The 27,679-nt window shown below is 43.6% G+C and overlaps 2 protein-coding genes across 5 annotated transcripts in view; both read left to right on the top strand.

Moving 5' to 3' along the window:
* sd (TEA domain transcription factor 1 homolog scalloped) overlaps positions 1-13,109 on the top strand; it is a 237,377-nt gene extending 224,268 nt beyond the window's left edge. For both annotated transcript variants that reach the window (XM_075871106.1, XM_075871107.1), the window contains exons 12-13: positions 3,841-3,993; positions 5,920-13,109. In XM_075871106.1, the coding sequence (XP_075727221.1) occupies positions 3,841-3,993; positions 5,920-6,033 (267 nt within the window). In that variant the 3' untranslated portion in view covers positions 6,034-13,109. The remainder of the gene's footprint in view (positions 1-3,840; positions 3,994-5,919) is intronic.
* A 2,156-nt stretch (positions 13,110-15,265) lies between these two features.
* Positions 15,266-27,679, top strand: part of LOC119165208 (uncharacterized) — a 48,523-nt gene continuing 36,109 nt past the window's right edge. For all 3 annotated transcript variants that reach the window (XM_075871108.1, XM_075871110.1, XM_075871109.1), the window contains exon 1: positions 15,266-16,602. The gene's annotated coding sequence lies outside the window, so the exon portion shown is untranslated. The remainder of the gene's footprint in view (positions 16,603-27,679) is intronic.

Raw genomic sequence — 27,679 nt, forward strand, 5'->3', positions numbered from 1 at the left:
GTCGTGAATCTGCGCTTTTCAGCAGCGTGATAAGATGTCCCTGATACGTTACCAGTGCGCGTCACCCGATATGTTACCAGCGCGCAAACAGAGGTCAGGTGGGGCTTCCTCACGACCCCGTGTCATAGCAATGCTGGCAGGGAAGATGGGGCGAGGAGCAGGTTTGCCCTCGCAGTAAAATAGTGAGATGGCTCTTCACTCTGAGGCTTTCGTTCTGGCAATAACGGTTCTCCTGAAGTCTCAGGCTTCACAAAACAGCAGAGGGCAGCACAGAAAAATGAAGATGTGGACTGCACGGTAGGAACTGCATGGCCACAGGACCAAGGCACTGTTTTCTAGGACAAAACCAATTAACAAGGTCATTGGTGCATAACGTTGCCCATGCGCAAGCTTTAGTCAGACTGTGCGTGGCTTGGTCAGGCAAGAGAAACAGGTGTGGGGTTGTTTTTTTTTGTAAATAAAGGTATGCATGCAGCGCTATAATATTCGGCAAAATTGATCGCCGTGGTCTACTGTGCGAACTGGCCAGCTTCTGTGTGGGTGTAATAAAAAAGTCTGAGCGTGTTTACTAGCTCTTTAATAGACTGCTGAATAATTATAGACTGATCAATCATTAAAATAATAGTTAGTACAGACAGCTTTGTTGAGCGACTATATTTTGTTTTTACTTACACAGCCCCTTACAAGGCTTACCATGTAGTACGGAATATAGGTTGTAATTTTTTCCAACAAATGTCTTTAAACAGTCATCCCTCAACCTGTACACTGGCCCTTGGCATAAACCAAGTGATCGTCTGGCAACGGGGAGTGTCGCATGCTTTTTGGGCATCAGCATCGACATCCCCTTTATGTACGAACACCGCCAACACCCGACCCGTTGTCTGCCGACGCCATTTTTCTTCTCTTTCTCATTCAGTGTTCGTAGCGAGTGGCGACCTTACTCTGCGACCAGCTGTGAATACCGGGATGCGGTGCCAGTTCACCGCCGCATTTAAAAGAGACGTTATTGAATTCACGGAAGCGAATGGCAATATGGCGGCACAGCGACAGTTTGGAGTGTCCGAGAAAAGCGTCGGGTACTGGCGCAACCAAAAGTCCAAACTGTCCTTGTGTAACGCGAGAAAGACATCGTTTCCCGGTTGCCGAGCTGTGCACCCAGAACTCGAGTACCGTGCCAGATTTCTGCTAGTGAATGTGGAGCTGATTGGCTCCAAAGCCATCGAGCTCGCCCGTGAAGCTGGTTTGTCAAAAATTTCAAGGGATTCGTTTATTGGGTCCGTCCCTTCATGGGACGCAAAGGATTTGCCCTTCGACGGTGCACGTCAATATGCCAGAAGCTACCAGAGATGTACGAAGATAAATTGATAGTTTCAACTCTAAATGAACAGCCTCCGGGGGCAGCATGGCTACATGCTAGGCCAGATTGGCAACGCTGGTGAAACGCCGGTGTGATTTGACATGCCATCATCTATGACTGTTTGTGAACGCGGGGAAAAAGAGGTGAAGCTTTTGTTGACCAAAAGCGAGCATTCCCGCTTCACCGTTATGCATTACTGCACGGCCGACGGCAGAAAGTTGCCCCCCTTCATCATCTTCAAGGGGAAGACGATGCCGAAGGAGGCCTTCCCGCGGGATATCGTTGTCTGTGTCAACGAGAAGGGGTATAGAGTCAAACCCCAGTACAACAAAAATGTTGTGAAAGCGTATATTTTGTTGTAGTGAAATCGAAAAAATATAGCTTATCTGAGCTAGCAAAACAAAGGAACGTTTATTCTCAAAATTCAAAAAATGTCCGCTGCTTCCTATTCTTTACCAGCAGCATCGCGATGTCATTCTCACCCATGCAGAGCGAGGCCATGGTGAAAAGCATGCTGAAACACGCCTAAAACCACATTCGTGAACGAACCAAACAGCTGCATGAACACGTTAACACCAGCAGCTGTCCGCCATCAAAGGTATCAAACAACGCCGAGATGAAGGCAGGGTATCGTGCAGCGGCGACTTTTGCATTATCCTATGCCGTTCTTATCCATTCCTCACGGCTAGATGAATTTGTTGATAATGTGGACGAACAGCCGCTCTGATTAGTTACTGCACTGGCCAAGCTCGAACATAATGATAAAAATCAAAATCTGAAAAGGCATTGTTCCGCGATTGCATCCAGCAGCTGCGTGAAGAAAACCATGAACTGGGCGACTGAGCTGCAGCTTCGCATCGTCTGCAGCTCAAAATAAGCCAGTGGCAATAGCAAGGCAGTCTCATTACCACCGCTATCGTGCAATGGCGGCGCCCATGCTTGTTGAACAGTGGCGGTTTCTGGTGGTGCAAACGCACAGTTCAGGTTTCGTTGACAAAATTTCAGGCTCTAAAAATGCATCAAAATATTAAAGACTGGCTGCACTGTATAACAATAAGCATCTGAGCCTGGAATCGCATAGTAAAATTTCGTTGAAGCGGGAAGATCAAAGAAAAAGTTTTCGTTGTGGCAACAATATTTATGCATTGACTCCTATGGACTGCTGACGGGGAATCGTGAATTTTTCGTTCAAGCGGAAATTTTGTTGAATCGATGTTCGTTGTAGCGGATTTTGACTGTATAGACAAGGCTCCAATGCGCGAGTGAATCCGCACAGTGTGGAACCGGCGGCCCAGAGCCCTCCTGGAGCACCGGTACATGCTTGTGTTGGGTGCGTTTCGTGGGCATTTGACGGCATCAGGGAACGAGAGCCTTTGTGACGGAAAGACGGATTTTGTAATCCGGGAAAGGTGACATCAACACTGCAACTCTGGACATCATCCTTAATAAACCTTTCAAAGACAGTGTGGGTGTATTGTACACTGAATGGATCGCTGTCGACAACCCGGGGACCCCAACAGGCCGGCTGCGCAGGCCACCTCACGCGACAGTTTGTGGTTGGGTCTCTGAGGCATATGGAGGTCTATGCCCAAAGAGATGGTGGTGCATGCATTTAAGGGCTGCATCAACAACGCTCTCGACGGCACTGAGGATGACATGCTATGGGAGGTGGCTAGTGGAAAGCGGTCGTCGTCGGAGGAGAGCTCCAACAGTTTGGAGGACTGAATAAAGTGAATTCGTGAACAACTCCCCATTTTTCTCTTTTTTTGCCAGTCAAGGTGGGGGGGGGGGGGGGGGTGGACCTATATTCTGCCTCGACCTATATTTCGCATCATGGTACTTTATGAAGTAGGCTTGACTAATGAAGCCAGGATTGGGAGAACAAAATACTTAAGCTTTATGGCGAGACGTTGTTTTTATTTTTTTCATGCTGCTTTTATTTGTAATATTTGCCTGATGAACTGATTACAATAGCTGTGAACTGATGCTAGATTTCAGTGCACACTGGCAATAAATTTTCAAGCTGACTGTAATCAGGGGAAGCATTAAAAGGAAGACAGTTTTGAGACAGCTATGGCTTTACACAGCACTACTATTGCCAGAATCAGTGATTATGATTTAGATACTTCATATAATTAAGTAAGTATGAGCAATGCTAGAAGTTATATTGAGGGCTTGTGATTGCATGTTTTCAAGTCTTTTAATTAAAGGTAAAACCCTAGCCAAACAAACATAACGACTGTGCTATTAGTCTGTGCACTCAACTGCTAGCTTGTACATAAACAATCTACATTAAATGGTGGTGGTCAGTTGTGGTCATGCAAGTACATTTAGGCATGTAAAATTTCATTTTTGTTCCTTCAATGAGATGTTTAGGAAGGGTCATTTAGGTTTAGGAGTTTGAAAAAAAATTTGGCTTTCATAATGCCTGCACACATTTTTTAAATGAGCTGTTTAAAACTTTTTTTTTTGTTTTTTTGCAGACGGAGTATGCAAGGTTTGAGAATGGCCGTTTCGTGTATAGAATTCATCGATCACCAATGTGCGAATACATGATCAACTTCATTCACAAGTTGAAGCATTTGCCTGAGAAGTACATGATGAACAGTGTGCTCGAGAACTTCACAATACTACAGGTAAGAAACAGATTACCTTGCAGGACTGAGAACCTCCGCTTGATTAAAATCTCTCCGTACGTTTTCAGGAGTGGTAACTTGCTATTCATAAGAAGCAGACCAGACAGTCACTATTGTGTGCAGACATACAAAAATGCCTTGACAAATAGGTAACCATGAGCACTCGGCATTCTTCGAAGACTGTCACATTATGAGATATTATACATACAATGTATGAGCCCATGTGAAGGGTTTGTGAAAAGTTCTCAAGCCACCAAGTGCGGCTGGAGGACTGTTTACAGGGAGGTGAATCTACAGGGGGGAGAGTGACACTTGTGGCATCAAGCTCATGCAGGCTTTTTTTCATTGCCGTGTCATGACTTATCATGATGGGCATGATTATTGAATAAGTAGTGTGCATTATGCAATGTTTTCTGCCTATATAGAATGTAATCTCGCACAAATGTGCAGGAAACGAGGGTGCTAATCGAGGTTTGTAGCTTATTAGTACTCCACAGAAAATATTCGAAATTACAATGGCAGGCAGAAGCTCCTCCTCTCTCTCGAGATGTCCATGCAGGCTACGATTCCCAAGTATTATTGCAGTGTGACCTGGGAAATTTTGAAAAACCTTGTATTATAAAAGAAAAAAACAATGCTTTTGCATCTTCTGCTAGTAAATTACTGGGGCTTTGGGGGGCACAGGTCTATTGACACAGCTGATGCAAGATGCCGCATGTCAGCGTCGCTTTTGAAGACAATGACACTGTATCCCAGAACAACCCGGAGCACACTAGCAGCCGACTTGATGTACATCTGTGCACGTGCATGCAAAGGCATACGCACATCAGCCGCGCCATGATCTCAAAAGACCTGTGTTTTAGGAAGCCATACCGTGTTGCGATTTGAAACTTGAGAGAAGGCGCTATCGAATAGTCACCGTTTGAGACTAAAATTACCAAAAAGTTTGACAGGCAGAGGTCTCGAATGCTATCCCAGCAAAAAAAGATAAAACCATGCTGTTGGAGTACGTTAAAAACTGAGACATCTAACAGTAAGCTACAGTTGCATTACATGCAATCTGTGTGTGGCATTTCTATCGATTTAATGTGTCCAAATTTCCACGAACGATATCTTTGTGCTTTTGGCAATAAGTGCTGGTGGAAGCAACGACCTCACAAAACAGCGGTGTCTAATAGCAAATTTGTTGCAGTTTGCTGAACTAATTCATAGTTGTTTCCTGTTGTTTGCTGCTTGAGTTAAGGAACCTGACACACCATCAGTGTAGCCAGAAATTTATGCAGGAAGGTGGAGTCAGTCATATTTTATGCATGCTTGTGCTCACGCGTGCATTTGTATGTGTGCTTGGTTATATTCCAATGCTCTTTATCATGTTACGAACCATGCACTTATTGTACACTTCTTCGTCTTGGATTGTGCCGATGTGACTTACAACACATCAGCTTAATTGACGGCCGACGATTGTTTCTGCCGCTGTCATTGCACAGCGGGAATCGCATGTACACTGTTTTTTAATTGCTGGGCATCAGTGTTCCCAATTCAGACATTTTTAATTTTTCAGTCTTGCAGCAGCCTTATGGACCGTCACAATCATGTGAAAGAATACACATGCAAAAGTGAAAAATTTCAACAAAGATCTTTTTCAACCCTGACCCAGTTCCCCACACTGATATCAGCAGCAACCAAATATGTTTATACAAGCACTTTGCAATATCTGCATACAAGTTGCAAATGATAGATAAAAAGAAGTAAATTAAATGGAAACTCAAGCTGAGAAACCATAATATCTCTTGGAAGAGCATCTTTTACCAACAGCTCTCGTTCTTCAATGTATCGATTACAATATAAATTACGATAACTTTAATATATTACAAGCTGCAAGCGATATATACGCGATTTTCACTTCATCCACAATTCGTGTTACAGGTGGTGACCAATCGAGACTCCCAAGAGACGCTTCTGTGCATCGCGTACGTGTTTGAGGTCTCCACCAGTGTTCATGGAGCCCAGCATCACATCTATCGTCTCGTCAAAGACTGAGTGCCTCGATGCACCTCCACGACAGTTTTTCAGTGCCTCACACCCACCACAGCATCCGGCACAGACACCACAAAAGAGATAAAGGAGGTGCCTGTGTGGTTGGGACATGAAGAAAAAAGAAGAACGGATGAATAAGAGTGCATCATCTGTAAATAGCAGCGCCACCGCGATGATTTGACCTCGGTTTGGCCTTCCGCAACAATTCGTGTTGGTGCTTTCTTATGCCTTCCTTTTATCGCTGCACGAGTGTCGGGCCTTAAGAACCTTTTTGTTGTTTTTCTTCTCCATCTTTCGACCACTCTTTTTTTGCTTGCCACTTCTGCGACATGGGTGCGAGTGCTGACCGGTTGTATTTTTTTATGGTTTCGTGCTCATTTGAAAAATTTTGTGTAGCATTGTGACGCATTGTGACTTTCTTGGTGACTGCTCTCTCAGTGGATTTTTTTTTCATGCTCCCTCTTGGTGATGTGGCAAAAAATTCTGCATGTCATCTCTTTTAAACGATACAATGCCAAATTTGGGCATCATTGCAAACGGAAAGAGGAAAGAAATTGGGTGTCTTTCATGCATACAGTGATTGAACAGCCAACCACTTTTGTAACGAATACACAAGCTCCGTAAACTTAAGGAAAAAGTTTCCCTTTGAAGCGCTAAATTTAGTATAATTACAAGTTTCAATCAATTCGAGAGTTTTTAGTGCAGTACACGGAAATGGCAAGCTGATTTTGCCCACTTTCATTCATTTCATTCTCATGAAGTACTCTGCTTCCGTTCAAAACAGCTAGTGCTGCAACTTGTGCTTTCTATGGCCTAAGTATCTGTTGGCTTCATCAAGTTTTGTCTAATAAAGCATTGAGCGTCTTGGTGCTTGCTTTGTTTGCACATTTTCCATAGCATTCTTGTTGGTTAAAAAGTTTAAAAGCTCGAGCATTAGTGCGAAGACTGTCGGGAACTTTATGGGTCATCCGACAGAGTCCAAGGTGTGCAGTTAATTAACAATTTGCTCAGTGTTCCCAGATAGTTATTGAATGGGTGATAAAGCACTGGCACCTTGAAGAAGTACAAAATTTTCGCAGATGTGCATGAGTGTAGCAGCCTAGGCAACGTGGTTCCATAGTTTGCAGAGAGATGCTGGGTTGCAAGCGATTCTCTTCTTCTGCATTATCATCTCCTAAAGGTGGTCAAACGGCTGTTCCACTGCTGTAAGAGCAATGAAAGTGAATAAATTGTAGCTGACGACAAATGAAATGATTGCTATGCTAATGTTTTGCTTGGTGTACATTGCTGCACGAGTCGTACAGATGAGTGAGTTGGAAATTATCCTGAAGCTGCACTTTACACAATGACAAAAAAAGTAAGCCGGTTGAACCTTTGTGGTGGCAACTTTATTTTCCTATCAAAATTTTATTGTCAATAATGTAATGGATATAGATGACAAGCAATAATATATCTATCATCTTTAGCGGAGGATTTTTTTAGAACAGCAGTCGTATGGTAACGTTGCAGTTGCACCGACTACTGCAGCAATCTTTTTCGTCCTGTATGTCCTGTCTTTTTAAAGTGTATCATCACTTCATAATGATGCAACAATTTTATTTATACTTTTTTGTGTGAAAATTGGTTTTAAACATTAGCATAATAGATGCTGAAATGTGGAAAAGAGGTTTGTGTGCGTGGTTCAACTTGCACTGCATATGCGTGTTGCAGTGGCACCTTTTTATTACTACTTTTATTTGTAGTGGCAATACGTCCTTGCAGACTTTGCACTTAGGGTTCTTTTCATGGCCTGGCTCTACTCTAGAGAGTATTCAGTTTCACTACGAGTGCATTTTATTGTTTTTTGAAGCAAAGTGTTTATACTTGTGCTCAGTGTTTACACATTTTGTTCTTTTATCCCTAAAAGTGGTGCAGCATTATTTGATGCAGCAGGGTCTTTCATTGCCATTTTATTCTATGCAAATTATTCGTGGCAAGATTGTGCGTGGTAAAACCATGAAAAAAAAAAACTATGTTGCGGCATGATCATTAAGGTGAAGGATTGCATGTCTCATGAGGATTAAAAGTTGGTGCCCGGCGTTCACAACATGAACTGTTCTAAGATAACCTCACATGATGCCATCCATGTCAGAGGTCAGTTGTGACGTCATTAATCTTGTGAATAATGACACCTTGTGAAGATGTCGAATGTGGAAGGATTTCGAGGTGATGCAGCACCACACGAGGTGCATAAAAGCTTTAGGTTAGATGAAGTAGTTGATGAGAAATATTTAGTCAGTATAAATTTCTCAAACATAATTTATGCCACCATAGCTGAAAATGGCCATTTTAAGTAGTTATCTATATCACCCGACTATTACTAAAGCTGAGAACAATTGTCGGCTTTCTCTATTCCAATGACAATCCATCATGTGAAAGGTTCTAAGTGTTCATTTAGTTTGAATTAAGCAAGTTCTGTACTTAAAGAGGTACTGACACAAAATTTTGTGGCCGAGATAGCGTGCGAGGTCAATGCCTGACTATTCGTATATCATGTGCAAAATATCAACAGTGAATGTAGCTTGAAAGCTATTTTAAAAAATTTTTGTGAGCCCTCGACTCTATCGTGCCATTTGTCAACAACTTCAAAGAGCACCTTCTGGAAACCCTCTACTTCCATCACGTCACTACCCTGCAGTCAACAAAACAAGTTATAATGGCGTCACAGCCGCCATTTTTCTTTTGTTGTGTTTGTTCCCGCAGTCTGCACTTTTCGGCGGTTGGTCGCAAGTGCATGACCGTGGCTTACGCTTGAAAGCTTTGTGTTTGGCAACACTACAAGCCCATTTCCTATTGGTGGTATCGACGCGGTCTAGAGCTGCTCACGCTAGGTGGCAGTTGTCATACCCGGTGCCTTCTCGTTTTCAGCGCTCTCTCAAACCGAAACTAGAACTGGTCAATAATGAGGAGCCTGTAGTTATTTATCTGTCATGTGCTACAGCAAACGATGCATTGTGTTATAACTGACAAGCAATACGCTGCAGCAGAAAAACGTGAAGCCAATGCTCTTGTGTCAGTACCCCTATAGAAAATATTGCTATTAATTTTGTCTTGTAAGTCTTGAAAAAATGTTGACCGTCCTCTGAAAAAAAAAGGCAAGAGAACTTGCAAGCTTCCCAGGTTACTTAAGATGAAAAGAAACATCCGGCAAAAAAACGCTGTATTTCTGCTGCTAAAAAAACTTGTAATTCACTGGATATAGCGCAATATGTATCGAGCTCCTGACCTTCATTGTTAGCCTAGCAAAATCCGAATGCGTGAAATACATGCCTTATGTGGTTTGATGATAAGGTGTGATATGATGAAATAATTTTACCGCACTCATATGTGTTGTTACCATAACCTAGGGTGGCTCATATGTGAATTTCAGTGTGGGGACGGAGTGCTCTATATTGTGCTGAAAAATCTGTGAAGAAACGACCTTGCTGCATCAATATATAGGTGCAGTGACTCTCTGCCTTGAGAAAATAACTCTGCAATCGAGCGAAAGAGCAGCTCGATATGTCTGTGTTGTTGATGTAAAGAAGCAGGTTTTGAAGTGTAACATTGTATGATCTCAAGTCAAGTTTTTTTTTTCTGTGTTGTGGTTTTTTATGTTGCCAAATGGGTGCCCAAAAGCTCAGACGGCTTGCCGCGTCGGCCACTGCCGGCTTGTTTCAGCGCATCTTCGTGATAAATGCCATTTATGTGGAGGGGCACTGGGCGCCCTTGAAGAGAATGCCCACAATCATCAGTAAAACTTGGAGAGCGTGTTTGGAGTATTTTTGTTTCTTGGGGCACGTACCGTTTGCCAAAGGGGTGCTCTCAATGGTAGCTTCTATCACTTTTTTTTTTTCATTTTTCTAATGTCATGCAGCATACTCGAGTGCCATTTATGCGAGAAAAAAAGACTCGTTAACTCTTATTCTGGACCATTTTTACATGTATTTTTTTTCATCATGCACAGGGAACTAAAGCCGAGTCCTGCAATTTTAATCAAGTGCTTTTCATTTGAGAACCTTGTAGCTTTAGCACATGTTTCAAACATAGATTGCAGTATTTTATAGCTTTTACCACCACTGTCTTCTTTTCTTTCAACAGTCTAAGTAGCACCTATATACTGATACTTTGTTAAATTAGTGTGTTTTTCATAATCAATCAGTTAAAGATTCTGCACTGCCATGTCGCATAAATAAATGCTATCTAGCACAAGCATTGAGGAGCTGTGCATGTTCATGGCAACTGCGGCCACAAAGCAGCAATTGCAGATCAATAAAACCACTGGTTGCTTCTTAGTTTATCTGATTATTTAGCAACAAGATCCAAATTTAATAAAAATGAAGTGCCCTGAAAATTAAGGTAGAGAGCTGATAATATTATGCAGACACTGAAATTATCCTGTAACACATTTCACTGAGGTCATTTGACAGAGTATGATGCAGACTCTGCAAGTATTTTATATTTTTGATATGCTTTGTAACAGTTCCTGTGTCACATTGTTTGCATATTTGGAAAAAAGTACATGAGGTGGTAGGTGCAGTGATGATGACAAACATGAAAGTTACTCGTGTGTTTTCCTTGTATGTAGTCATGTTTGCACTTTTAACCAGAAATCGTGCTTAACAAATGCACTCAGATTTACACCCAGTTGAAAAAAATCTTTGTTTTTCTCAATTTTAATTCTGAGCAGTTCATAAAAATAGGAAGTTGCAAAGTGCTGCATACGTTGCACTACCATTGTACTTCACGTACATTTCACCAATGCATGCCAACAATGTTCACTTGACAGCCCACAGTGCTGTTCACCCTAAACATGGCCTACCACTGTAGTATTCACTCTTGCTTAACTTCTATATGTATTCATACAGTAGCAATATTGTTTCGTGTGTTGCAGATAGAAGACACAAAATTAAAATTGAACGAAGCAGGTGGTTTCTTGAATTAGTTGTAATCGATGCTGCTGTTAAAAGTTTTTTGGACGGCCGATCTTGCTAATTTATGAAAAGACCAGTTAAAACTTAATTTAGTAAGCAGAAATATGCAAGTTGTTTGAAGAGGCAAATCTAATTCTGACATATTTGTGAGTGTTCATAAATATCAACAGAATATCAGGCCCAAAGACTTTATGTATAGATCGAAAAGAAATTGATTTCAAACAATTCTTTTCCCAGGATTGTCCAATAGGCATTCATGTGGACTAACTTATTGCTGTCTTATCCTGAGGTGATGTGTGCTGAAGATAAGATGAACATCCAACAGAAACCACATATTCCTGACTAAGTGATAGCGGGCTTGTGTAGCAAGTTTAGCACATCACACTAGATAGGATGTGTTAAGGACCAAGCATAAGGTGCATAGACATGGCAATCTAAGTGGACAAAGCTAGAATGGGTCATAAGGACATGACCCTAATCTTGAGAACTTGATGCATATAATTAATGATCAGATGGAAAGATCAATCAAACTGTGAGCTCGGATTATGTTCAGACTAGTGAAACGGGCCTAACCGCAACAATTTGTGTGGGCATGGAATGGGCAGATTAATTTTATATTCAGAACTGTCTTCTATATGGTTTCACTGTGAGAAACCTTACACGTTGAGATAGATCGGGTTGTGAGTTAAAGTGTACTTATACTTAAAACGTACTTCTTTCTTCATTTTATTTTTTTATATGTCCTTGTACACAGTGTTAAGGGTGGCCTAGGTGCATGTGGAGCACACAGTACTGAGCTTAAGTATTTTATGGCGCTCAGGTATCAAACTGGCTGAGCAGCTTTCTTTTCTTTGCCATCATTGGTAGATTAAGCTCCTTCTTCAGGCGATGTTGCAGAATCGTGTCCAATTTTTTTGGCTTTAGCGTAAAGAGCCTTTCTAAGTCTTAAAATGCCAGTCAACCTTCTTCTATCATCTCTTCATTGAAATCAGCTTCACCTCCGGTTAAAAAAATCAGTAATGTTGAATTCAACTGAGGTTTGTTAGGCAGCTAGTTTTATTTTATTAGGCACCAGCTCTTGGCAGCTGCAACTCTGTGTGCTTAACGTATTTGCTGCAGAGCGTGGCTGGAGCTAAGTACTAGTACATTGATAGTGAGCGGAAAATGGTTTTCATGTCATAAAGATTGTGTTGTCATTACACACATGGGCTGCTCAAATGTAAGATGTTTTGTTTAACGCGTAGCCAATATTGCATGTTCATACGCTTGATTCATATGTTTAGGCATATCTCATCATGACCCATGGGTTTGCTTACTTTCAAATTGTGCTGCTTTTATATACAAGCTTGAACGGCAGTACTGATTTTGCAGCTTTCTCTTGTTGTCATATTTTGGACAGAATTCTGCACAAAAAAATAAGCAGTCTCATCTGCCGCTTTTTGTAACCGGTGTTGTGCTGACATTGAATCAGTGAGGCATTGCCTAGGCAGTGTTTGTCTAATTTTTGGAGTACATTTTGTTAGTGCTGTTGCTTAGTCTTTCTTTTTGCCTTGATTTGGATGGAGCAAAGATCACCATGCTAGGCTGTTGCCCAAGGCATTTTTTTAATGTAATTAAATTGTTTAATGCTGCAAAAATTTCTTGGACGTGGTCTTAAAACGAGGTGCCTGGTATCACTAGATCATTTTCAATGAGCAATAAACTCTTCCATGAGGCAGAAACTGCAACACCCAAAGAGCTTTCTCCCTTTTGTTAATGTTTCAAGCCAAATATAACAGGCAAAGTGCAGAACATGATGCCTTTCTAAATGCTGGAGTGTAGATACAAGTACCGCATGTCTTGCGCCAATGAAACATTATATATGCTTGCCTGTCTTCGTTTTGTTTTTCTCCTGCTGAGTTGCATTTGTATGCATCCATTTGCCTCATTATATGATGTGCATTTTTTTTTGGAGTGCTTATTTAATATTAATTAGAGGCGATAAACATGTGGCACATTTGTGATGAAGCAAAGTATTTGCCAATTGTGTTTTATATGTACATATATATAAATATATATACGGTTGTATATAGATTTATATATATGTATGACGGCGTAGGGCGAATAAAAAGAACCCTGCAAATCTTGGCATTGTCTGTTCACTTTGTTGAGATTGGGCAGTAGTGCCGGCATTCTTCCAAGTGCCATTATGCTGCTCACTGCTGAACGCGGAGTGAGAAATTGTGTATTCTGTAATCATACTTTTCAAAACTTCCACGTGAACTAAGCATAACTTAAACAGTCAAAAATATGTGCAGGAATTTTTCGTGCTCTTTTTTATATAGGGCATGCAATACAATCCTTGCAAAATAGTCTCGTGTGATGCATAACTCAAATAACCTCATTTGGTTATGAGACTAGAGCTGTGATATATATAGGTTCCCACAGGTTCCTATCAAAGGCTTCATTATAAGTGACGACGTGACAGAACTATAGAATTGACGCTACGTTTTATTTTTCAGCCTTCCCAGTTACTTTTTCAAGTCACATGTGAAATATAAATTATTTGTAATGAACTGGCGCAATGAGCATACGAACGCATGCCGAGCTCGTTACATTAGGATGAAAGAATAACAATGCACGGCTCTATCAGATGATAGTGCCTCGTTTTTCACGCAAGCTGAAAACATGCTTGCTTTAGACAGGAACCAGCAGCCCTTTCACTAGCGGAGAACAAGCGCGGGTGACATCAATACAAGGATAATATAATTGAATGATGTGCTATAAAACAAGACATAGATTTCCGAGAGAAAAAAAATGAAGGTTCCCCAATTTGTGCACGCCAAAAACTGGTGGTCTCGTGACTGGTACAAGCGAGCTGTCGATCCGGAAACGAAAGGCATATTGCAGGGCTAAAAATCTAGGAGCACAAAGCCACAATGGCAAAAATAGACGCTTCATTTGTGGCACCTTTTTAAAGGCTGCCTTTGCCACCGCTGTTTCGGAAATGCAACCACTTCATTCTTTTACAGTGAAAGCTGTTATTAGATTAAAAGTTGGGTCCAAGCGTTAGTTGTCCACCACCACTGGTGTCCGCAATCACATCGCACGAAATTAGAAAAAAAAAGATAACTAGTACTATTGACGCAGCAGGGCCCATGTCCGCTGGATGCAAGCCCAGTATTCTACCACTGAGCCACAGCGGTGCTTGGAACTTGCTGGAAAACTTGACTTGGGCAAGCTCGGTGTCGGGAAAGCAAATTGCGTTAATATGACTTATAAAGCATCCAGCGTCAGCGTAGCTCTGGTTGACTGGGCTCGCCCTACGTCACCTCCTGACGCCGACGACCTTCGACGACAGTGTAGCTCTGACCGACTGGACTTGCTCTACGCCATCTACTGACGCCGACAAGAGCTCTCGCAAGTGGTGCCCCGTGCTCGGACTCCTGTGACCGTCTTTCCATCTTTCTTGTCTCTCCTATCCCCTCGGTTTGTTGTCGCTCCTTCTGGCTTACCACGTCACGTCTCTTCCTCTTTTCTACACCTTTACTCCTACCCCTTTTATCCCTTCTCACCCCCATTCCTTGTGAGCTACTGTTGAGGTGTCGCTCACTGAAGCAGACAGTTACGAGGCTCACTTTTCTCTTCCTTTCTCTCTTAAGAATCACCGTCTCATTTTACAACAGCAGACAAACAACCAGCCGTCGCACAATGCGAATAGCGTAACGAGTGGGTCGTCCAACGCTCTAACCCATTGCAAAAGCTTGTTTGTTTTTTTTCACCTCATATCTGTTGTGCGTACCTACTTCAGGCGTAATTCCTCATCGTCGTCAGCCACTGCACGAAGAATTGGCACACATTTTCTTGCAAGTGTTTAGAGAATACCACGCTTCTCAGAAGAGTGACAAAAAATAGCACAGAAAATGCAGGTCTGCTACCGCAAAATTTTTATTATCATTGCCGTAGTGGTCATCAAGCAAGTGTGCTTGCAGCAGTTGCCTAATGACGGTGGACGACTATCCTGGTCCCGCCAGGGGAAGGTCATCGTGATGCGCTCACACGTCAACCTTCGCTTCCGTAGTCCTCTTCTGGCACTCGCCCCCGCACGAGTGTTTAGAAAAGCTCTGAAAGGCCGCTCTTCTAGCTTTCGCTGTGACTGTGCTGCGCCTTCCGCGCAGGCCTGGTGTTTTTTTTTTAATTTGAAGCAGCTTATGAAGATAGCCTGTCTGTTACGCCGTAGCCGCCCATAGTATTCGGAGCACCCGCTAGATGGCTTTCCAGTAGCGCACTCGTACATTGCCAATCAAAATGCTGGGTTATCAGATTAAATTGTTTGCCATGGAACGTACCACAGCTGCCTTCTTGTTTACGAGCTAGCGACGAATACCTGGCGACGAGGATGCTGAAGCAAATATATGATGGGAAGGGGCGGATTCCGTGAAGGACTGAGGCCGGGCAAAGCACGGCATGGCCAAGATGTGGGAATTCGACGCACTATTGGTGGACGGTGGTGAAGACTGCATCGTACGTGGAAAGATTCCAGTGCTACTGCGAAGTAGCCAGCGTATAAGAGGAGAAGCTTTAGAAGTCGGCCTTCACAATGGCCATTGGCAAGAACGCGTGCAAGACGCTCCAAAATTTGCTTCTATCGGTGACCACTGCAGAAAAGTTTTACAGACATAATCAAGACACTGAGCGACCATAACGAACCTGCAAGCCAAATCATAGCTGAGTGATTTGTATTCAACAGGCATTACCAAACGGAAGGTAAGACACTATATAGTGGTGTTTGCAGTTGCACTAAAACCCATCGCCGCTAGATGCAAGTACGGCACATCCCTTGACGATGCACTACACGACCAGTTCGTTGCTGGACTGCGGAACCCTGCCATTAAGACGGGTCTGCTAAAAAAAGAAGCGGTTGTTTTAATCTACTTGCGAATTTGCCAAAAGCGTTCAAATGGCGGAACAGGAGTCGAAGGAATTTCAACCTGGCAGCGGAATGGAAGCCGGCGTCCATACGATAAGGAAGCCAGGTAGAAAAACGGCATTTGCGGTCAACTAAGAAAGCAATACGAGGCGACCAGACAACGTGTTACCATTGCGGGCAAGAGCACGGCGCTAGTGCGGTCATCGGAAAGCAGGGTGCTACGGCTACAAACGCATGGGTAACTTGGCTCAAGCGGGCGTACAACATCACAGCACCCACCGAGCGCGGAAAAAATGCACACTGGTGCCGACCAGCAGAAGATAATGAGATAATGCTCTGCGCCGTACATCACGCCGGTCTTGTGAAGCAGCCGTATCAGGTAGAACTTATGCTCGTGAGGAAGCCCGTGCAGATCCAAGAAGACCGAGGAGCCGCCATTTGTCTGGTACCGGAAGACCTCTGAAAACAGCTAGGGCATCCTCCGCTGCTCACACCATCTACGATTAAGCTGAAAACTCACGGAGAAGCACCGCTGGAAGTTAAGGGGCAAGCCAACTGTCTGGTCGAGTACAACGGACATAGCAAAACTGTACCAGTGCCAAGAAACAAGCCGGCGCTACTTGGACGCGATTGGGTTGAGAACCTGCATGTCAACTTGAGTGGCATTCACACGGTGCAAGCGGAGCTGACAGCGGACAACCTTGTAAAAAGGTATGCCAGTGTTTTCACTCTTGGGTTAGGAATGATAAAATGCTTTCAAGCCAAGCTTTCCTTAACAGAAGGTAGCTTGCCAGTGTTCTGGCAAGCTACCTTCTTTTGGCAAGGCACGTCCAGTACCATATGCCATAACAGAGCGAGTCAAGGAAAAGCTAGATAGCCCACAAGCTGATGAGATACTGGTGGGTGCAATATAAAGTGACCGGGCGACGCCGTTGGCAGTAGTCAAAAAACCAGGGAACAAAGCACGTCTTTGGTGGAGACTATAAAGTGACAGAAAATCCCTGAACTAAAATTCATCATTACGCCCACTGCCAACGGTTGAAGACATGTTCGCAGTCTTAGCCGGAGGCAAAGTGTTTGGACTTGTCAGCGTACCAGCAAATTGAGCTGCACCCCACCTCATGGCCCTTGTTGATTGGCAATATTGAACATATTGAGCCCATGTGTGTATTACACATAGGCTTATGCCAATATATTAAAATTCCCTGAGGCATTTTCAGGGCACCAGCAGTATGGACGTCAGACTCGGCAGATTTGGGTGCACGTTAAAGAACCCCAGGCGGTCGAAATTTCCGGAGCCCTCCACTACGGCGTCTCTCATAATCATATAGTGGTTTTGGGATGTTAAACCCCACATATCAATCAATCAACGTCAGACTCGGCCCAGGCGGCGCTGCGAAAAACGCCACCACCAGCACCCCCCGCAAAAGATGTTTCAGTTATTTCAGGGTGCTGCAATGGAAATGCAAGCGAGCATCAAATCACATCGAGACAAGCAGCCCGACGTGCGTTCTTCGACGCCCAAATGCGTTTAACTTGACCGTAGACATGATGTTAACACGATGAAGCATGTACACGAGCAATATATCTTACGACCAATGATACGAAGCTCGCTTTATCCGGCCCAAATGGCCCTGACGCGATGGTCGTCTTTACAGTTGCATTATGTATCGATCTCACTTCCTGTGCGTTGAACTGTTGCTAGAGCGTTGAATTGATGGTTGTCTCCCGTTTCTGCATACTGCAAGATGGGAATACATGTGTTTATACTTTCTCAGTAAACAACGAAAGGCAAAACCGAGGCCTCCGATATAGCTCCAGCAATCGCGAAGGCAAACATAAAAAAAAAAAAACTGATTGTATTCGAAATCATCTTGCGATTTACCTGGATGGCGTACGTGTTCGCATTTCCTAGTTGAAGGTGAAACTTAGATCCTTCAAAGCCCTACACGTGTAATTTCGTTTGGTGGCGATCACTTTCAACTATCGGTGGTCGCGGAGTGCGCTATGTTTATCGCGTGCATCACCTATTTGCTGTTGCACAGCGTGAACCATGGCCAATTGCTCTGTTGAACTTCATAATCAGAGTTACCATGGTTGTACGTGGTAATGATCGGGCGCATTATCATATTACCTACATTATCACACTTTCTCACGCTTGCGGCTATAGAGAACGCGGCTACTTAGCTTACACAACACGTTCGCGACAGCCTGTATCCAGCGTTCTCGCCATTCTGCTTCGCGAAAGCCGCAGAAATCAGCAAAACTTAAGTCCTTTATGTCTGTGGAAATTCGCAACGCAACAGTAGCATCGAGTGGAGTAGTTTTTGCAAGGCGCGAAGCTGTTGCGTCAGCTCTTGTTCTCGCCGTAGTTCTGGCAAGTGAACCCGCAAGGACCTTATGGTGGTTTGATGACGCGTGTGACTAGCGGAGAGAAATTCGTAGCTCTTTTTCTAAGTGTTCATTGCGCAAATACACCTAATATATATCTCAATCTTTGTTTCGTACGCTGTAGTTGCACCTGGCTGTGCAGCAAACTGTGCGAGAGATGACGGTAGATATAGCGTCATGAAGTAGTAGTAGTAGTAGTAGTAGTAGTAGTAGTAGTAGTAGTAGTAGTAGTAGTAGTAGTAGTAGTAGTAGTAGTAGTAGTAGTATTTTTATTTACAGTAAGCCGGATACGGAGCTCACTGCAGGGGCAAAGGGCTAAAGGCCCTTTGCCCCTGCAGTTGTATGTAATACCAACTAGCCCTAACAACAACACTTCTAATGTGCAAGAGAGTCGGGCTTTGCACTACTCAAAACTGCGTCGACAGGTGGCGCAGCATGTCCACGAAACTCCAGAGTCTGACGAGTATTCCAAGCAAAATGCCACGCGAGACTACCCACTAAGGTTGCACGTATGTGCCGGCTAATCTCGGTAGTTAATTGTTGCTAACAGAAGCGGGTAAGCCTTGGTTAGCAAAGACGTTTCAAAAGCCAGGTGAATGGGCGTTTTTCGGGTAGATGGTCTGCGCATGCGTGCTGGCCTCGAGGAGGCACGCGCCATAATTTTTGGTGGCCAAAACGTGACGACACGTGCGGACCAAGTGAGATACCGTACCACGGCATCAAATGTTGCCCCGAAAAGAGTCGCGAATGCAGGCCTTCGAGATAGCCTACTGACATGCGGCGGACAACTCTCCTAGTTCAAACAACACCGCATGCCGGTGTGGCTTGCGGTGGTGTTCGGACTAGAAAAAGGGTCATAAGTATTTTAAAAATTTGACTCCTACTTCGAACAATAAGCATTGATTGATTTGTGGGGTTTAACGTCCCAAAACCACCATATGATTATGAGAGACGCCGTAGTGGAGGGCTCCAGAAATTTAGAAACAATAAGCATTATCAAAATATAAAAGTCTAAGCAAAGTTCTAGCGCGTGAAATTGAACGGACAGCTTTCGCCCCCAAAAGAAGAAAAGGCAAAACAAGTTTCGTCATTTATAGACTTCGAGATTTGCAGCCACAAAAAAAAAAAAAAAAAAAAAAAAACGCCAGAAACTTCATGTTGTGTTTTCAGCTTCAGCCCAACACAACCAACGAAGTTCCAGCACGCGAAATCGCGCGTTTGACTTTCGCCACCTAATGGAGAAAAAAAGTTTTGTTATACGCGGCTTTCAAATTTTAGCGGGGCAGAGAAACTGCTAAAATTGTTGATGAACTATGCCGTCGACGAGCTTGCAATATCCACCATGAGATGGCGCGACGCTGCCAGAGAAAACGCCAAGCTAATCATACTTCATGCAGAGAAGTTCTGACAACAATTTCTGCGGAGAAAAAAAAAAGCCGTTAAGCTTTGTGATACACAGCAAATTTTGCACTTGTGAAGCCTGCATTATATATCTTCACAATAGCTTCGTTAAGATTTGCGATGCAGTGACGCTCCTAACAACCCTAGCAAGGAGCATCGGATGTTTCTAAAGCTCTCATAAAGTATGGTCATAACTTCCGAGACGCACCTCAGGTTTTCTATGTCAGTAACCACGCTATCTGTGATGTTTCCTACAAAGTGGCATACATCTCAGTATCTGGACAAAAATTTATTTTATGTATTACGTATGCAAGCTCCCCTTGTTTCACTTTGTGCCCAAAGGTCGCGCTAGTGGTCCACGGCACCATCGATCGGCACGGTTCTTGGCTTCTCGCAGCGGAATGACAAGTTACGAGGCAGCTTGCGCAACATGCCAAAGAGAAGCAAAGAGGATTCGGAGGAAACGTTAAATGGCAAGCTTGAAGAAGAGAATAAAACAAATAGCTAAATAGAAGTATAGAATAATAACCAAATTAATGAATAAATCAAAGAAACAGAACTGTGAGCAAGATGAGAAAGCAGCTTCGGCAGAGGTTGGCTTAGCTTGTGGACTTTAGGCAGCGGTGTTCCGTACTACGTCGAAGAATTCCCATTCAGAGAGATGAAAATTCCCTATTTCGAGAATGTTTCCTTTGCAAACATTGACGGAATTACCAGCATATTTCTCTGCACAAAAGTACGAAATTACGCCGCCCTCCAAGTACACACATTCTATAATACATGTGTCTCCCGTACTAGATACTTTTGAAATCAGGACTAGCCCCTCTACTGCCACGCAACAAAAGCATGACTTTAATAATTCATATGCTGGTAGTGCACTGCACATTGTGGACTTCAAGTCTAACACCAATAGTGAGCTAGAAATCTCAAAGACTGTGCTTGCGTGGTGCGTGCGCCAAAACCAATTACAGCAGATGAAGGCATACTGGGACAGCTAATTATTGGTCGTCATGGGAGAATTTCACTATTCCTAAAATTGCCTGCAATATCACGAAGATTCCATTTTTCCTTTTGGCTCAAAATGACAGGTGATAATTCCTCGAAAAAGGGAAAATTTTCTGCATGGGACATCACTGAATTTAGGTGCACTTTCGCCCGAGCTTTTATTTATAAACCGTTCTAACCCCATCCCCTTTACACCTTAAAAAATGAAGTGAATAAAACGCATCATGGGTGCGAGGAGAGTACAAAACAATTCGAATAAATTGAAATTATTTCTATATTTAATTGTTCTCTTATTCACGTATACATACCACAGCGCAGCGCGTGCGCTATGACAAGAGCAAGGTACACAAGGATACACATAATTGTAGAATATCAATGAAAGTTATGTTTACGTTAAACTCCACATATCTATCTATGAAAGTTATGTTCGTAGTTATGGTAATTCAGATGGATGGTTATGCAAGTGTAGAAGCACAAGTGGCGTCCTTTTATGAATAGAGACTCTACCCATGCTATAAGTTGTTTAAAAAAAGCAAACTCAACTCAAAGCCACATGACACATGTCATCCGGAACATTGAAAAGTAACACAAAATTGTACAAAATATGGAAAAGAAGTGCTTCGATACCAGCTAACGTCACTGCTAGACAGCTCAGAACAAAACATACGGTGCTAACTGTAGAAGTATGTCATTGAAAGGTGTCCGAAAGATGTTTCGATGAAGAAGTTGTAACATTACTTTATTTTTTTTTAATTCTAACTTCATATTTTTAAGACTTTATTGAGGTTGTTTTGATTACATTTCATGAAATGCACATCACTGATTAGACCCATAGCCATATACTAGTAGGGGGTCTAACGGGAGAAAGTATACAAGCAGAATACAATTTGTATAAAAATCAGAACACTAAAAAAAAACTTTTTTTTTAGAAAACGAACAAAAATACACGAGTTATTTTATTGAGAATAAAGGCGACGTAAATGCTTGATAGAACGTACAGAATGTATAGATGACACATTGTTACACTTTGTTCATAATTAATCAAATAAACAAGTACAGACGGAACATCAAACTATGTGTAAGGTTTTGTACATGGTCAATACTATTGTTCTACATGTTGCAAATATTTTTCAAAGGGATACCGACACAAAATTTTGGGGTCGAGATAGCCTGCGGGGTAGATTCTCGTGAACATTCATTTATCATCTGCAAGATATCAACAGCGAATACAGCTTGCGAGGTATCTTAAATGAATTTTGAAGTTTGCGTGAGCGACCGACTCCATAGCGCTATAGACAACCTTGGAGACAACGTTTTTAGGACTAGGTAAGTTGCACAACTCCCCGCGTCAGACCACCTGTGGCACGGCGCCGAGACAACTTCTGGTTTGGTGGCGCTAGCGGCGCAACAAGCTTCCGCTAGGAGACGAAAACGCCCAGTCGTCGTGGCAAGACGCCGTGGCGGCCTTTCTGAAAGAGCTTCGCCCTCAGTATATTGTCCGGATTTTTGCTGCTGCAGAAACTTAACACTGCGTAATATTTAGCGGTGTTAGGCAAATCCAGTATAATTATGGCTTTCTCAACTGCCCACGATAAACGATGCTTGATAGCATGACATACGAGTCTGTCCGTTACTTGCTAGTTGGTGTACGTTTGCAATTAATTTTTAGGCGCAAAAAACTTAAAAAAATGTTGTGTTTTCTTGCTTTAAAATAAATTACAACTATGTGGCGCAATCCCGTGGCTTTTGTCTGGTTCTATAGTCAACTTTTTTTTTCATGTCAGTCACATTCTTTAGCAACTTAGGCCATCAAAAAGCTGCGCGTGCACCGCTTTTCTTAAGCATGTCTTCTCTCTCCTTCTTCTTGAGTTGGATTGGATAAACTTTTATTTTTTTGGATAAACTTTTATTTTCTTCTTGAGTTCCTGTAATGAGATTTGTTAACACAGCTGAAGCCAAAGAGCAGGGACCGCACTTTAGGGTATCGGTGAGCACTTCGTAGTCATTACTCACGAGGCTGCCTGCTGACGCATTGGGACAACACGAACGCACTTTCAGCTTTTTATGTTCTCCAGAAGTTCGGCCAATTGGGTGATGGTATCTTCATTGCCGGGCGACTTGGCTAAGTGATGGTGACGGCTGCTAATGGTGACTGTAATGTCTTCTGCGACGACTACGCATTTCTCCACCAATAGCGCTTTTTTTTCTTCTTTGAGCACTAGAAACGGTCTTGTCTCGCTATTCTTAACAACTTTCCACCAGCATGCGAACAAACGTTTTCTATGTCTTGAAGCGAAGTTATGACGTCACCCGTTGACGGCATGTCGGAACTTATTTCACCGTCTTCGAGCTCAGCGCTCGGAGATAGTCTTTTCTTTTTCGGCGATGATATTCTGGAATGTACCCCACTCCTATCGGGCAGCTTTCGCTTCTTTGTCGCGGATTTTGAAAGGTGAGCGGGCAAATTTGAGAATATCTGCGGAACACATCCTTCCACGAGGTCCCACTTTCCTCTGGCGATTTGTACCTTCTTACTATTTGTACGTTCTTACTATTCATGACGTGAGTGAAAGTCTTCAGGATGTCCTCCTCATGAAAGTGCGTATCACTTATCCGCACGAGGAATAGCGTGGTCCCATGACTCTCACTGCTCAGGTACACGCGGGGCACAAAAGAAATGTCGTAGTGTCTCTCATTTGATGTAGCCACTCGTACAGCCGGGAACGCAACATGTGGGCATGATGAAAACACTGAACACATACAAAGCAGAACAGGGCGCGCTGAAGCACAAAAATCTTTACGCAGAAAGAAGCCTCTACGAATATCGACGCACTGCAACATGCACAGCCGACGGAGGTTACGGGAGGGACACGAGTGAGCATGCAGTGAGGGAATGCGGATGCGACAGCAGCGCCACATTTGTCGCTCGAAGCGGCGGCGCAGCACAACATCACTCAGTTTTGCAACTTAGGTAAGTCGCAAAGCTTACCCAAGTTGATTGGAGGTGACACCGAGGTGACCCCCTACTTCTCTCACGTCACCACGCTGCGGTCAACAAAACAAGTTATGTTGACGTCATAGCCGCCATTTTTTTGCCACGTTAGTTACCGAAGTCTATATTTCTCGGCGGCTGGTTGCGAGTGCGTGGCCCTGGCGCACGCTTAGAAAGCTTTGTGTTTGGCGACATTCCACTGCCGTTTCCTATTCGAAAGGAATATTTTATGCGGATCATGTGCGTCACAGTTCTGTGACGCACATGATCGCTTTTATATATAAATAACTACCAATAACGTACGTACCTTCCGATGTTCTGAACTCTTTTAAGGTTGTCGCAATCGGCCTTCGTAGGAGCGTCCCACACAGGGCACCCACAATATAAAATTGCTCTGACGTAACTCGTTTAGAGAATATCGCGAGCCAGCTGAGGAAACAGCCTTGTGTTACGCCGCAAGAATCCCAATACCAAGAATCCCAATACCTGCCTTTGCTGCAACGAAATCGAAGTGCCTGTGCCAAAACATCAATGGTGTGGTGAGAGAGAGGGAGGGAGATAAATAGATGGAGAGGAGAAGCACGGAGGTTAACCAAGCTTGGCTCGGTTGGCTATCCTACACTTGGGGTGGGGGATGGTGTGGTGAATGCTCCCAAGTACTTATACTCGGAAGGAGTTTGTAACGGAAAAGAACGAGCAATTGTATGCGGTACCTCTCACACATTTAACAGATTTCTTTGCTTAATTTGATAACTATTCGACGGCCTTCCTGCCGGACTGGTTGTGGCACCTAAAAGGTGTTGGCACGTAAATGTGACTTCTTTTCCGAAGGCAAAGGGAAACCCCCGCCTTTTGAACAATCTTCTCGAGATTGTTTTACGTAATGTACGGATGGAATCACAGTCGCCTTCTTACGAGCTTTTGCTTGAAAATCAGTGCACGCGTCGCTGATCTTCGAATCCTTGCGAAGATTTTCTCGTACATCTTCGAATCCTTGCGAAGATTTTCTCGTACATCTTCGAATCCTTGCGAAGATTTTCTCGTACGCATGCCAGCCAGTGGCGAGGATAACCAGCTGCCTTCAAACGAACAATCTGCCTGCTAGTGATTTATTGCATCAAATGGTAGCAATAACTGGTGAATGCTGTGCGCAAAGAGGCACGAACAATGAACGCCAGCCTGCTATATTGAAATGCGTTGATTTGCTCTTCTATACTCGAAAAAGAAAGCTGGTAGCGTCAGAGTGCGCCGAAATAGCTCGAACAAACTCGAGCCGTACAATTGCACCATCTCATTCAGTGAGACAACTGCGACGCCCCCGCGCGACGCTGTCCAGGCATCCCGAAGCAGACTAATTAAGCCAAGTTTCCGGTTAGCTCTAACAAATTACTCAATAAAAGAGATTCTTTTTGATACTTAGCTCTGCAATTCGTGTCCCGCCAAGTAACATAAAAATACAGGAGCCCCTGCCCAGACAGAAAATGAGGAGGATAGCAGGAAGAAGGAAAGAAGGAAGAGAGGAAGAAGGAAAGTAGGAAGCAGGGAAGGAAGAAAGAAAGAAGGAAGGAAGGAAGAAAGAAGGAAGGAAGGAAGGAAGAAAGGAAGAAAGGAAGGAAGGAAGGAAGGAAGGAAGGAAGGAAGGAATGAACGAACAATACGGAGAAGGCAGGGAGGTTAACCAGAAAGACATTCGGTGGGCTACCCTACACTGGGGAAGAGGGCAGGGGACAAGAAAAATGAGAAAGAGGGAGGAGAAGGAGAAGAAGAAGGAAGAGGCCGACAGTAATTTTACTGCAAAAGTGAAGATTGGCGTGGGCGCGCCTGACATGTTGCTTCCCTTTTACAGCGAAAGCTGTATATAGCTCGGACAAAAGAAAAATCCGTTCGGCAGCGCTGTGGTCAGCGGTATTCATTGGCTGTGTTATCATTTAACGTCGTTCCCAAGCACGCGCGGCATTGACTGCGTGGCGAGTGACGTCGTCACAGCCGTGGCGCAGAGCCCGCGGGCGGCAGTTTCTCACGAGAAACTGTTGCTCACGAGTAAGACCTCCCCGCCGAGTTGGCTCGCGATGTCAGACGCTTGCAACAACGCAGCGTTGCGGTGTCAATAGGGAGTTTTAGTGCTGGGCACGCATTCTCTTGGAGCGTTGCGGGCTTGGGAGCGCGCGGCGTTGCGGGCCCAGCCCATACCCAACCGGTGATTGCGGGACTGCGGGAGCAACTCCCGCTTTCGGCGGGGGTTTCTCCACTGACACATTGGCTTCGGCTGCGACGTCTGTGACCGCCTGTGGCTCGAGAACAGCGATGTGATTAACTCATTGCGAAACGCATTTGAGCACTGATTATATTCCTCCAGACCGTGATAATGCGAGACACGATGCGTGCCATGTGAACAAAACAGCGTGGTAAACCCGAGTGAAAGATGCGTATAGTCCTATTAAGAAGCACGAATATGTAACCACTAATTGTGAAACGCTTCAGTGCAACGTCGGGTTAAACCCTCTGCTAAACACCGGGGCCGCATGTTTCAGCTTTAGATGGTTCACCATTTTTACCGAGTGCTTGGACGGTGATTGTTTTTTTTTTCATTTCGTTCTTTTCCCTTTCTTTCCCTTATGTTTTTCTTTCTTTCTAGGCAGCTCTCACCCCCGGGGTGACCGGTATCGGTGTGGCATCTTTCCTGTTCATTGCAGTTTTTGTCCACCTGTAGAATGGCCTATTAAAGGACTATTCACAACATCCTAAAAACGTGGTTTAGGAAATGAATTTACTCGAAGCCGGAATTTTCCGTGAGAGTGGAATTCGTGACATACGCCTTACGTACTGTCTAGTAGATGAGTTTGTATCCGTCAACAGGATATCTCGCAACAAAACGCCCACAATATGTGCACTGCTTTCCTTTTTTTTAAAGCATTGTGTCCATAGAACACATTCATGCGCTTCAATTCCGTTCATTGGGCAGGCATGGGCGCGTAGCCTAGTGGGCAAGGCTTTTAATTTTATACCGCGGGAACCGAGTGGTAAGCGCAAAGGCGGGCGGCAAATTTACTTAAGTTTTATAAGGCGAAAGCCTTCAATGCCGCATTAAACGTGAAACTCTACGTGCCTTTCTCGCATGCGTCCTTTGTCGCCGGCTTCAACACGAGTAATACGAAAAATTATCATAAAGTGACTAACCGAATGGCTTCACAAATCGCTATAGTTCTTGGCGTCCATTCAGCATGTCTTGTGACGCATTGACGTCTTGTGACGCAATTCAGCATGTATTGTGACATTGACATCTTGTGACGCAATTTAGCATGCTTACGCCGCCGCATGACATCGCGGATTGGTTAAAAGTTAGCTGTTGACGAAGGCCATGCAAAACAAGGCGACGAGCCTCCGAACTTGGAGGCAGCAGAAAACCACATAAGGCGAACAAAGCTTTCGGAAGCGGTTTGGGCAGGATCAATGCGATTGACTGAGAATAAAAATAAAAAAAGGTGGCTTTTCTTCCAGACGTTTTAGGTGAATGCATAAGGAAACTTGTAAGTTTTTTTTTTATTTTTGGTGTCTATATCTGCAGATACATTGGACTGTCAGCCCATCTACAGATACATTCTCTCTTATGCAAAATGAAAGAAAATCGGTCTTATAAGAATACCAGACCCAAGGAATGGTGGTTCATACCCACTGCTAAAGGGCATACGGTTTTACGCAGCCAATTTCGCAATGCCTAAACAATTCAATCACTTTGAAAATATTTCTTCTATCTTCTTGTTTGATCTAATGAGATTATGCATTACTACATAGACAAGATAACCTTAGAACAACGTAGCATGCACGAACGAGTATCCACTCTCTTTCTATTTCTTTGCGATGGGTTAAGCGATGCGATTCCTATTTTTTCAATGTACAGATATATTATGTATCTATTTAGTTTCACGTGTGCATCAATTGTGTAATAATGAATTGTTGTTTTCATTAGCTAAAGTGTAGGTACTGCTTTTAGTTAACTAG

The sequence above is a fragment of the Rhipicephalus microplus genome, chromosome 8 (genome assembly GCF_043290135.1).
Source record: "Rhipicephalus microplus isolate Deutch F79 chromosome 8, USDA_Rmic, whole genome shotgun sequence".
NCBI classification, from domain to species: Eukaryota; Metazoa; Arthropoda; class Arachnida; order Ixodida; family Ixodidae; genus Rhipicephalus; species Rhipicephalus microplus.